The sequence below is a fragment of the Octodon degus genome, unplaced genomic scaffold (assembly GCF_000260255.1).
Source record: "Octodon degus isolate 3935 unplaced genomic scaffold, OctDeg1.0 scaffold00097, whole genome shotgun sequence".
In the NCBI taxonomy this organism is placed as follows: Eukaryota; Metazoa; Chordata; class Mammalia; order Rodentia; family Octodontidae; genus Octodon; species Octodon degus.
The window spans coordinates 3,171,568-3,183,706 of NW_004524673.1; the positions used below are offsets into that span (position 1 = coordinate 3,171,568).

Here is a 12,139-nt window from a genome sequence, read left to right on the forward strand (position 1 = left end):
TTTTAATAATTTGAAATTATTATTGTTTCCTGATATTTTAAAACAATGATTTTTGAAGATATTGTATTTTCTTAATATAAATGTTTCATCCTCTAATAAATTCAAAGGGGCACTTATGCGTCTTAGGTAGTTAGATATATAAGAATAGCTTAAAAATACAATAAAGGCAATGAATAAGAAATGCAATAAGGGCAATAAATAAATTGTTTAGAATTTATCTTGAAAATGAGTACAAAGCTTTTTCATGTTTTATATTGAAAAGAGAAATAAATTCTCCCATTCAAAACGATGGGGATAACTTAAAGATCTGAGTTTTTGTGAAAGATGTGCAGGCTCAAGGTTAATTCAGTAGAACTACCATCCATGTGGACGTATTTCACTGTGTTCCCACTTTGTTAAAGCAATGCAACCCTTGATACATGTTGAAAATTTAGCATATAAAAAAATGCAGATTTACTTGTGAAAATATGTCAAGAGTACTGCCAGATTAATTACACTATGTATAAAATAAATACTTCTACCATGTGGAGGGTAGTTTGGTTAACTAAAATACATCAAAATATAAGCAGAGTCAAAATCCTTCTAATATTCTTTTTTTAATGTATTTTTATTTATCTATTTAGTACAGGGTCTACAGGGAATCACTACACAGATTGGACTTGTAGTGATCCTTTCTGTTTTTTAGCCTCCCAAGTGCTGGGATTATAGGTTCCTACCACCACATCCAGTCTCAATTGTCCTCTCAATGTGCCCCGGGGGTGGGGCCAGCCTGGCAGGCAGGGAATCAAACCTCCCGCCCTTGTGTCTGCCTAAGCAGGCTCCTTAATCTGCTGAGCTATCTGGCCGGCACTTAATATTCTTAAACATTGAACCACAGGTCAGAGATTTTCAACATTTAATCAAATGCCTGGGTTTAATATACTGGATTACTTCTTATCTAAAAAATCAAGTGTGTATATTTCCACAACATAAACTTGAATTTTACAAATTGTTGTCAAAATTAGTTTATTTTAGGTATTGTTAGTCATATTCAGGAAGCCATTTTGTGCAAATGTCAAAAAGGGAAGATCTTCGTGAACAAAGGTGCTTTGTTCCTACTTTGTTAAAGTAATTCAACCCCATGATACATATTGAAAATTTAGCATATAAAACAAATGGAAGTGCAGATTTACTTGTGAAAATATGTGAAGAATGTTGTCATTCTTGGTACCTAGCATACATGTACCCATATGTGCCCCACTCTTTGATAAGCTAAGACATGTGATTGTCAGGTGAGTACAGAAAGTCAAGCATTAGTATCTCTAGTTAAAGCTTCTAACAACAAGGCAAAGCAATCAGAGTGCTGAATTCTAAGCTGTTACCCTCAACCAACCTGTAGAAAATTAGATGACCTTCTAAAATGAAGACTTCACAATGATATAATGCAACATTCAAGTTTATTACCATAAGCAAGGATCAAATGAAAATGTTTTCGTTGTGTTGCTTAAAAATGATTATGACATAGTGTATTATGAAGAAAAGTGTGAATCAAAAAGAAAAAAAACAAAGAAAAGTGTGAATCAATGTAGTATTTCTCTGCCTTCTATGTAAAGACCACTTTCATTTCATAATGATTTTCATGTGTGTGGAGACATATTTGTTCTTTGAAATGAAACTTTAGAAATTTAAATCTGTCATCTTGCTGTTGAAAGTGTCATGGTTTGACACATTGTTAAAAGTAGTGTAATTCTAGAAAATTCAAAACAGTAACTTTTATAATCAATTTACTTTTATTTCTAAAATTAATCACAGTCTCACTGTGTGATCTTGACAAGCACAACTTTTTTGATAATAATGAACAACTTGACTGACAAATTCATGTCTAGAAATAAAATACTTAATTGAGAACTGATTTGTTCATATTGCCATTAATTCACTGTTTTATGATTTGTGATAGAGTATAACTTATTTCACAAAGAATTTTCCTATCATCTTTGAGTCCGAGGAAACAATACATATTGCCCATATGCTGTAAAAGCATTACAGCCTCAAATCAATTTAAAATCTCATTACTCGAGCAAATTCTTTAGCGAATCCATTAACTCTACCAAAGATATTTTCAGTATAAACATGGAATACATAACTTTAGCAAATTATAATTACTGTCGTAAAAATTACAGAGCAAAAATAAAACATGAAGGATGGAGGAGAGAAATGTCAGAATTTAAGTAGGAGGAAATTTTGAAATATATCGACAATGCTCTGAGAACTTTTACCAAACTTAGTTTTAGACCTCTACCTGAACCATCTACAACAACTCTTTGTGATGAAATAATATGACCCTGTTTTGAAAAAGAAAAGTACACATAAATTTATCCTGAAAAAAATATTTTAACATTCTCCATCAATTTGACAATTACTTTCATGGGCATTCCTTGAGTTTTGAAACTGTTAATAAAAGGTAAAAATAATAAGTGATTCACATTATGAAATTATGCAACTATGAAATTATATTCTTTTTACTTTCTAGATAATCCAGACCATCAGTGCAGTAGATAGAGATGAATCCATAGAAGAGCATCATTTTTACTTTAACCTCTCATTGGAAGACATTAGCAATTCAAGTTTTACAATCAGAGATAATCAAGGTAATACTATTCCATTAATAATTTTGGATCCATTATCCATAAATCATGTGATTGTAATTTGATTTATTGCATTGATGTTTATATTGTTCTTCCAACATGACAATATTGAGAAATACAGCAAAAGAGTGATAATAAAAACAGAAGCATAACCCAAAGTCAAATCCTGAAAATTTGGACTTCGGTTTTCACTACGTATCTTCTAGTTGGAACCACTATTCTTTTAGATCTTTAATTAATTAACTTAGTTAGTTAGTTGATTCAAGGTATCATTAAACACCTTGGATTCATAGTGATGCTCCTTTCTCAGCCTCCCCAGTGCTTGGTTTACAGGTGTGCACTAGCATGGCTGGTTTTGGTGGCTAGCACAGCATGCTTGGGATTTCGAGTCCTGCATGGCATGAGGTACCAAGTATTGAATCCAGGTCCTTGTGCTTCCCAGATAGGCACTTAGACCACTGAGCTATCTACCCAGCCCACATACTATTACTGAACATCATCCATACCTATAAGTTGTTTGAAAGTGGCTCTTGACCTCCAAATATGATTACATTCTAACATTATGATTTCTTCCAAACATTCTTCTATAATAGTCCCAACCTATATCTGAGGAAAAAATGATTGATTCAAAGGTATTTCCAGTCATTAATTGGTACCTAATATATATATATATATATATATATATATATTCAATCTTTTACAACATTATTTATTGTCAAGTGAAGGATAAATTATTCTGAAAGATTTTGTGTGGGGCAAGATTTATACCTACTCTTTGTGGAAGTAAATCAATAGCATGGAGCCATTATATTTTGGTTATATTACTATGTATTTGTACTTTTAATTTTCCTAATATAGCAAATAAAAAATTATGCAAGCATTTGCAATCAAGTAGTTTTTTGCTTTTTGGGGGTTTTTTTTAGATGATACCAGGGATCAAACTCAGGATTTTGTGCTTGTCAGGCAAGCACTTATTCCACTGAGCTATCTCCTTAGCCCCTGCACCCAAATAGTTTTAACTGTCTTTTCTTACAACTGAGTTTATGGTCTGATCTAGAGGAATTCTTTTGAGAGAGAGTACATATAAACAAATTTCCCTCCACTTTATTCTTGTCAAATTCCCCAGTGAAGGTAACTCAGATATACTTATGATGAAAAATATATATGTCAATTTATAAAAAGCTACAGATTTTTTCCTTTTGTTAAAATAAAATAAATTGTTGATGCAAGATAAACATAATGAAACATAAAATAACATTTTGATGTTATTTTGATGTTTTTGTATAGAAGTAATTTAATAACACATGTTGAAAATGTGAAGAATTTCATGCTGCTTGATTCAAACCCATAAGCTTGTATGGGCTTGTAGACTACAAGTGTGTTATCTTTTTAGCTTTAAAAAGATCATTTAGCAAATGTTATTGGTATGCATATATTTCATAAACCTCTGCATGTGTTTTACAGTTATTGTTCACTGAAGTTTGTCTGATGGCTATGGAACATTTTTGGGAGCCAGCACAAGCCATCCTAAATCAAAAAACAACAAAAAAGAAACCTACAGGGAAAAGATAGTTTGAGATGCAAGAAACTGCACTTAAAAAGTCATGTAGAGTAATTGGTGATCTGAGAAAGAACATTATCAAATACGTTGATGTACATGCTACACATTTGCATTAGTACTTTGTTCACTTTGTTTTAATTTTTTTATTTTTTAAGAGTAAAAAAGTAGTATTAAAATAGAAAAGTTACAAATGACAAAGAATTTCACTGAACCAAATAATTTCAATTTGACAGGATTTGTTGTGTTGCATAGTGTTGTCTTCAAATTAGTTGTTCATATCACCAGCTATAAGCATACAAAATTTGAAGAAGAAGGAAAAAGGAGAAAAAAAGATATTAAGAAATTAAGAAGAGATAAAAAGGCAAAAATAAGTATTAACTGCTCATTAATATTTTGAATGAATGGATGAATCAGTGTGATTTGAGTTTAAGGACACTTAGAATTTTAAATAGAAAATGAATTACTAAATTAAAAGTAAAAGGAAATATTCTCATAGTACATGGAGGAGCAAATAAAATTATATTTTCTGATAAGAAAACACATTATTTATAATCTCAGCTACTCCAAAGGCTGAACCAAGAGGATCACAAGTTTGAGGATGATATGGGAAATATTGCAAGACTTTCATTCAAAAAACTAATTAAATTTTAGAGCTGATGTTGTAGCTTAGTGCTCCTTGAATCCAATCCCTAGCATTAGAAAAAATAAACACAAAATACTAAAGATGAGCTGGCCAAATAGTTCAGCGGATTAAAACACCTGTTTAAGCAGACATGGGGAGGGGAGCTTAATCCCCAGGTCTACCTTGCCGGCCCCACCCCCAGAGCACTCTGAGAGGGCGATTGAAACAGGGCATGGTGGTGCGTGCCTGTATTCCCAGCACTTGGGAGGCTGTAAACAGGAGGATCACTATAGTCTGATCTGCACAGTGAGACTCTACACCCTGTCCTAAATATAAAAACAAAACAAAATGAAACAAAACAAATTACGTTGCTTTAAATATTGTAGTCGATAACAGAAAACTCTTTGAACTTCCAGTATTTGTGAACATAAATCTTTCTAAATAAAAGAGATGGTAGTGTCTGGTACAGTTACCTTACTTAAAGTGATACAATCAGATTAAAATAAATGCTAGCAGTGTAATTATTTTTAAAATCGCACATCATTATTAATATTTTGGATCTGATTTAAATAATTCATCCAATTACATAATTCAAATTTGGGATGGAATTTTATGTTGTCTTTAATGACAATATCTTGTTCTATTTTACATTTATTTCAACACATTCATATGCTGTTTCTTCTAGCAGGTATGATGTTTGAATTCTCTCTCTCTCTCTCTCTCTCTCTCTCTCTCTCTCTTTTTTGGTGGAACCAGGGATTGAACTCAGACCCTTATACTTCCTAGGGAAGAACGTATTCCACTGAACCATCTCCCCGGCCCCTAAATTCTCTTTGTATGATTAAAAAATTGCCTGTGTGAATTTTTGTTTTAGATAACACGGCTGTAGTTTTGACTAACAGAACTGGCTTCAGCCTTCAAGAAGAGCCTGTCTTCTACATCCCTATTCTAATCGCTGACAATGGAATTCCACCTCTTACGAGTACAAACACCCTGACGATATATGTTTGTGATTGTGACGACAACGGGAATGCTCAGATGTGCAGTAACAAAAAATTAAGTTTTTCCATGGGATTTGGGGTAGAAGTCATCATTGCGATTCTGATCTGCACCATGGTAATATTTGGTAAGTACTGTAGAACTGAACTACCTTTGGTGAATAGATGCCTAACTATGTTTTAGCAGTGTTTTGTGTATGTATTTAACACTTATAAATGCATTATAATTGTTAAACTAAATGGATTAAATGAAAATGTAGAATATATAAGTACATATTTGAAACCATATATCAAATGATCCTTGAACTATATGAGTACACGTATAACTCTGTGAACATTTTTTAAATATATGCAATGCAATGAGTATGTTTGTAAAAATTAATAATGATGATGAAAGAGTAAACATTCTACAAGATAATCTTCAGGGCTTTGCCTGTATAATATAGTTTGATCCTCACAATTATCTTATGAAGTAGTAATCACTATATGTTTTTGTTTTTATTTTTGTTTTGTGGCCAGCTCAGCCCACCTTGGGGGAGGGGCTGGTGTACCATGTGGTACAGGGAATCTACTGCTGTCACTGTGTGCTTACCTAAGGAGTTTGCCTAAGTAGGCGCTTTAGACTGATGAGCTATATTGGCAGCCCAGCAGTCTCTATTGCCTATATTCCATACATTTAAAAAAAGAAAAAATAAGTAAAACTGGAACTAAAACAGTACTCAAGGGCCGGGAGATAGCTCAGTAGAATAGGTGCTTGCCTGGCAAGCGCAAGGTCCTGAGTTCAATTCTCAGTACAAAAAAAAAAAAAAAAAAAAAAAAGCACCACCACCCAGCAGCAGCAAACCAGTATTGAAACAATTGCATGCTTTATTAATGATCAGGTTATATGATAAGATTCCATAAATAAACTGAAACTTTATGTAACAATATACAAAGCTGTACATTGAGCAGTATGTTAAAAGAAAAAAGTAAAAGATACTACTGTTCTACCAATTTTCAAATATTCAATATATTATTATAGATTATAATGATCATGTTGTAAAATGGATCTCTTAAACTTATTCCTAATGTTTTAGGATACCAGGGATTGAACTCAGGACCTTGCACTTGCCAGGCAAGCACCTATTCCACTGAGCTAACTCCCCAGCCCCCTCATTCTTAATGTTTAACTGAAGTTTTGTATTTAAAATTTGAGCAACATCTCCTCACTCTTCATACTAGAAGATGGTGAAAAGCAGTATCAACTCTGCCCTTATGAATCTGTTTTACATTCCTTTTATAAGTCAGATCACACAAAATTGGCTTTTCTACCTCAAGTTACATACCACTTATAACATGTTCTTCAGGTTTATCTGTGTTGTTCTAAAGGATAGACATTTCTTCCCTTTTAAATTAAAACTTACTGCATGTATATATTAAATCTTCTTTGTCATTCATCCATTGATAGGTTGAATCCATACCTTGGTTATTCCATATCATGGCTGTTACATATTTTCACTATTTCTTTAACAAATTTATTTCACTTGAGCTGATAGAAATGATAAGCAACTTGATATAATCATCCCATAATGAATAAATTTATAAAACTTAAATATTGTAAATAACAACTTGAGATATTTATTTGTCAATTTAATATTTTTATTAAAAAGACAGATTATTAGGATTGAGGTATATGAGAGAGATCATTTAATTTAATGAATGGAGTAAATAAAGCTCTCAGTAAACATTTCCAATTTATTCATTATTTTTATTTTATTTATTTATTATTTATTTAAGCAGATCCACTTTTATTAGCCTGTGAGCCACACAGGGATATTTTTCTTTTCTTTCTTTTTTTCTTTTTCTTTTTGTATTCAGTACAGCGTCTATAGGGTCCTACTACACAGTTTGGACTCATAGTGATCCTCCTGTTTTCAGCCTCTCAAGCACTGGGGTTATAGGCCCATGTCACCATTCCCAGTCTCTATTTTTATTTTCATAAAAAAAGTTATATGTATTTGCAGTGGAGGAAGCTGGATGTTAGCTTGTCTTAATTACCCTTTAAAAACCATAATCAGGGGGCCAGGGAGATGGCTCAGTGGAATAAGTGCTTCCCTGGCAAGCGCAAGGGCCTGAGTTCAACCCCTGGCTCCGCCAAAATAAATAAATAAATAAATAAAATAAAAACCATAATCATCTAGCATTTAATCATCCTTTTTTGCAACACCAACACAAGTAGTCTAAGAACTGTTTTTGTTTCCTTTGATTTATTTTAGTATAATTATTATTATTATTTTTTTTTGTGGCACCAGAGATTGAACTCAGGACCTTGCACTTGCCAGCAGATGCCTATGCCACTGAACTGTATTATGTTTCCTTTATAAATCCACAATGAAAGCCAGTACAACAGAGTGTTGAGAATATTTCGATCTGTCATTGATTCTGGAATCACAAATGGATCTCTTAAAACTGCTGTTCCTTCACCAAGTGTCAAAAATCCTTCAAAAAAATCAAACACATTTCATTATCAAAAACTACCACTTTTGCTGCACTGCTTCAAGTTTTCAAGTTAGTTTTAATGATCTTTCATCATAAAAATGAATTCACAGCTACACCTCTAAGTTCCAGAGTCCTAAAGTATAATAAAGTTGGAAGCATACTCTTAGGAAGACAGCAAGTTCTCAGCTAACCACAGGAACAGACTTCCTTTCATCCCAGGATTCTATGAATAAACTGCAGTATAATGGAGAAAAGTGAGAGAAATTTATTTGTTGGTAGGAAGTATCAATTATTTAACAGTAATTGACTGAAAATTTTGTGAACAGTCTCTGCAGTTCAAATTGGAAATTTATTTAGGACACCTTTCTTTTTCGACCTTATATCTCTGATAAGTTTTAAACTGTATTGCCTCATTTTAAATGTGGAAAGCTGTAGTTATTTCAAGAGCAGTATTTTAAGTTTTTAAGTGTAAGAATTTTAGAATTGTATTTATGTTTAAATTTTAAGTTTTAATTAATAAATTATTGTAGATATTTTGGAGATCCAATGTAATATTTTAATATATTACATGTATCTTTTGTAGAATTATCAGATCCCAGAAATTAACATATCCATTAGCTCATCAATTCTTTATATTAAGGAAAGTTGCAGTTGATTTATCTGAATGAAAATATACTTTATTACTAGTTATTCTTTGCTGTGCTATAGAACACCATTCCTCTAACTCACTAACCCTGTACTCATTGAGGAACATCCACTCTTTGCTACTGAGCCTCTATCTTCATTGCCTTGTTTGGAAGAATTTTGCATCTATATTTATCAGTGAGGGTGACTTTTAATTGTCTTTTTTGGTTTTTTAACACAGTGATGCTGTCCTTAGAAGCAAATCTAGAATTGTTCCTCTTCTAGATTTGAGAAAAATTGACATTAGTTGTTCTTTAATTGGCAAAATTCAGCTATAAAGTTACGAGGTCCTAGAGTTGTTTTTTTTTTTTTTTTTTTTTTTTTTTTTTTTTTTTGGGGGGTTTTTTTTTTTTTTTTTTTTTTTTTTTTTTTTTTTTTTTTTCTTCACAGGGGATTTTTTGTTTTTATTTTATTTTCATTTCCCTTATTGGATATTAGCCTATTCAAATTGCCAGTTTCCCTTTGTTATGTTGTTACTAAGTTTGGGCCGGCCAGACAGCTCAGCAGACTAAAGCACCTGCTTAGGCAGACATAGGGATCGAGGTTCAATCCCTGGCATGTCATGCCGGCTCTCCCCCTGGACACACTGATATGGAGATTGAGATCGTGCATGGTGGCAAGTACCTGTAATCCCGGTGCTTGGGAGGCTGAAAACAGGAGGATCACTTGGAGTCCGATCTGTGCAGTGAGGCCCTGTCGACCCTGTACTATATACACACAAAAAAGAAGCCATTGTTACTAAGTTTTATGTTTAAACAATTTAACCAAGGTTTTTTGGTTGTCCTGTTTGTTTTCATATAATTGTACTAAGTAATCTATTTTGATTATTTGTCTTTGTCAGTTGTAATGTTCCCCCTTTAATTTTACTCAGATAATTTTCCTGTATTTGGTTATATGGAATACTACCTAATATATTTCTCTTCACTATAGTTTTAAAAAATTGCTTCATTTTTATTTCAAACAAAAGGTCAAGTGAAGTGTGGTTATTTACAATGCAAACAATAAAGAAAAACAGGCAAATATATATAGATGTATGGGTATATACAAGATATAATTTTTAACTTTGAAAGTATCCTGATATCTTTCTAATATGCAAAACATCCAAACTTCACTTTTCTTACTTTTAACATGATATCATAAAATGAGTTTCAAAAATAATTTAAACAAAAAATAAATGCAACAGTTTTAGAACAATGCTTGGCATACATCATGCATTCCATAAACACAAACTTAGACAAATAGTATGTCACAGATTTTGCCTCAGTGAACAATGTCAGATTTGTACCTTTCTGAGATTGCATTAATATGGATAATTGGTTTTGTGATTGTATTTTGTTCTACTTGAATGTTAGAGAAAAAATTAAATTTTGAACTTTGAGAATCAGCAAAAACAGTTCATTATTTTATGGTGTCTTTTTCTATGTATTATCAGCCAGAAAGATCATTTTTTTCATTTTCTTCTTCTAAAATATTCATCAACAAATATATATTTTTGGTGTATAATTAACGAATGAAGCTCTGTTGTGATCTTGTACAAAAGTAGCATTTCAAAGTATGTTACAGTTTTTACATTTTAATTCATATATTTTTATGTTTCCTTTATCAGGATTTATATTTTTCATGTTGGCTCTAAAACAACGCAGAAAACAGACTCTATTTCCTGAGAAAAGTGAAGATTTCAGAGCAAATATATTCAGATATGATGATGAGGGGTGTGGAGAAGAAGACACAGAGGCCTTTGATATTGTAGAGCTGAGAAACAGCACCATGATGCGGGAGCGGAAGGCTCGGAGAACCACCAGCGCTGAGATCCGGAGTCTGTACAGGCAGTCTTTGCAGGTGGGCCCAGATAGTGCTGTGTTCAGGAAATTCATTCTTGAAAAGCTAGAGGAAGCAAACACTGATCCATGTGCCCCTCCCTTTGATTCACTTCAGACCTTTGCCTTTGAGGGAACAGGATCATTAGCTGGCTCCCTGAGCTCCCTGGGATCGGTAATCATTGAACAGGACGAAAATTTTGATTATCTCAGTGACCTGGGACCTCGCTTTAAAAGATTAGCATACATGTTTGGTTCTGCAGTGCAGTCCAACAAGTGAAGTTTCAGAGCACCACGATTCGAAACATGTGGCACAATGGGAGTCTTTTGTTTGACAGACTTGTGTGCTTTGCTTGAGGGTGAGGTCTCCTACTTTACAGTTTTTTACATACCTGGAATAAATGCCCCCAAGGTTTTTTTCCAGGCACCCACATTTTGTCTTTGAACAAAACATTGGAAGCTACATTAACAATGAGATCTTGGATGCCAGTGCAAACTAATCATCTACAACAGAAAATTTTGCCTACATTTTTTGATATCTATTGTTAATATTTGTGAAGGGCTAATGTTATAAAGGCTCTAAATTAGACTATCTTAATATTATTGACATTATCTCTGTTTTTATTCTCATAGCATAAGAATAAAGAGTTTGTGTGTGTTAAGTCGCTGATACTATACAGAAATAAAAATTAGCACCTAGAAGAATCTGGGTGCCTATACAGTGTGAAAATATTTACTTAATATGGACAAGCACGTTTCTGAATGAGATTCTGTGAATCATGTTTGTTTGATATTTTTAAATATTTGCCAAAAATCACTGTTTAAAAGTTATTTCAAATTTCTGTAGATATTTGGTATATATGAATTTACCTGAGGCACAAACTATAAATTTGTATTTTGTTGATATTATAGCTTTATAAAAAAGAGCAAGAAAATATGCTTACATTCATAAGCAACCCAAAATACACTTTTTACATGTGAAAATACAATGGCTAGTTGCATGTCAGAATTTACTAATTATTAGATTAAACTTTATAAAATTGGTGAAAATTGTGAAAATTTTAAATAGATTTTTTATTTCTTCTAAAGTTATATAGATAAATTAAAGTACTATTGAATTGAAGCTTGAATTAGTACAATTATTGACTTCAGTGACTCAACATTCATATAATATAACTTAATTACAATTCCCAGCATTTCTTTTTCTATTAAGAGTGTAGGATAAAACACAAAATTCATTAGTGCCATTTGTTTTTAGTACCAAGTATGAAATTAGGTACAGAAGTTACTTCTGTTGTACTTGGAAGAAAGTAAATGCTTATTGATTGGACATAAATTTTAGGGCAACATTAGAA

At 32.4% G+C, this 12,139-nt stretch overlaps 1 protein-coding gene across 2 annotated transcripts in view; it reads left to right on the top strand.

The window, feature by feature from the left end:
• Window positions 1-11,892, top strand: part of Cdh19 (cadherin 19) — a 104,745-nt gene extending 92,853 nt beyond the window's left edge. For both annotated transcript variants that reach the window (XM_023723123.1, XM_004638271.2), the window contains 3 exons: window positions 2,510-2,627; window positions 5,682-5,933; window positions 10,574-11,892. In XM_023723123.1, the coding sequence (XP_023578891.1) occupies window positions 2,510-2,627; window positions 5,682-5,933; window positions 10,574-11,064 (861 nt within the window). In that variant the 3' untranslated portion in view covers window positions 11,065-11,892. The remainder of the gene's footprint in view (window positions 1-2,509; window positions 2,628-5,681; window positions 5,934-10,573) is intronic.
• The last annotated feature ends 247 nt before the right edge of the window (window positions 11,893-12,139 follow it).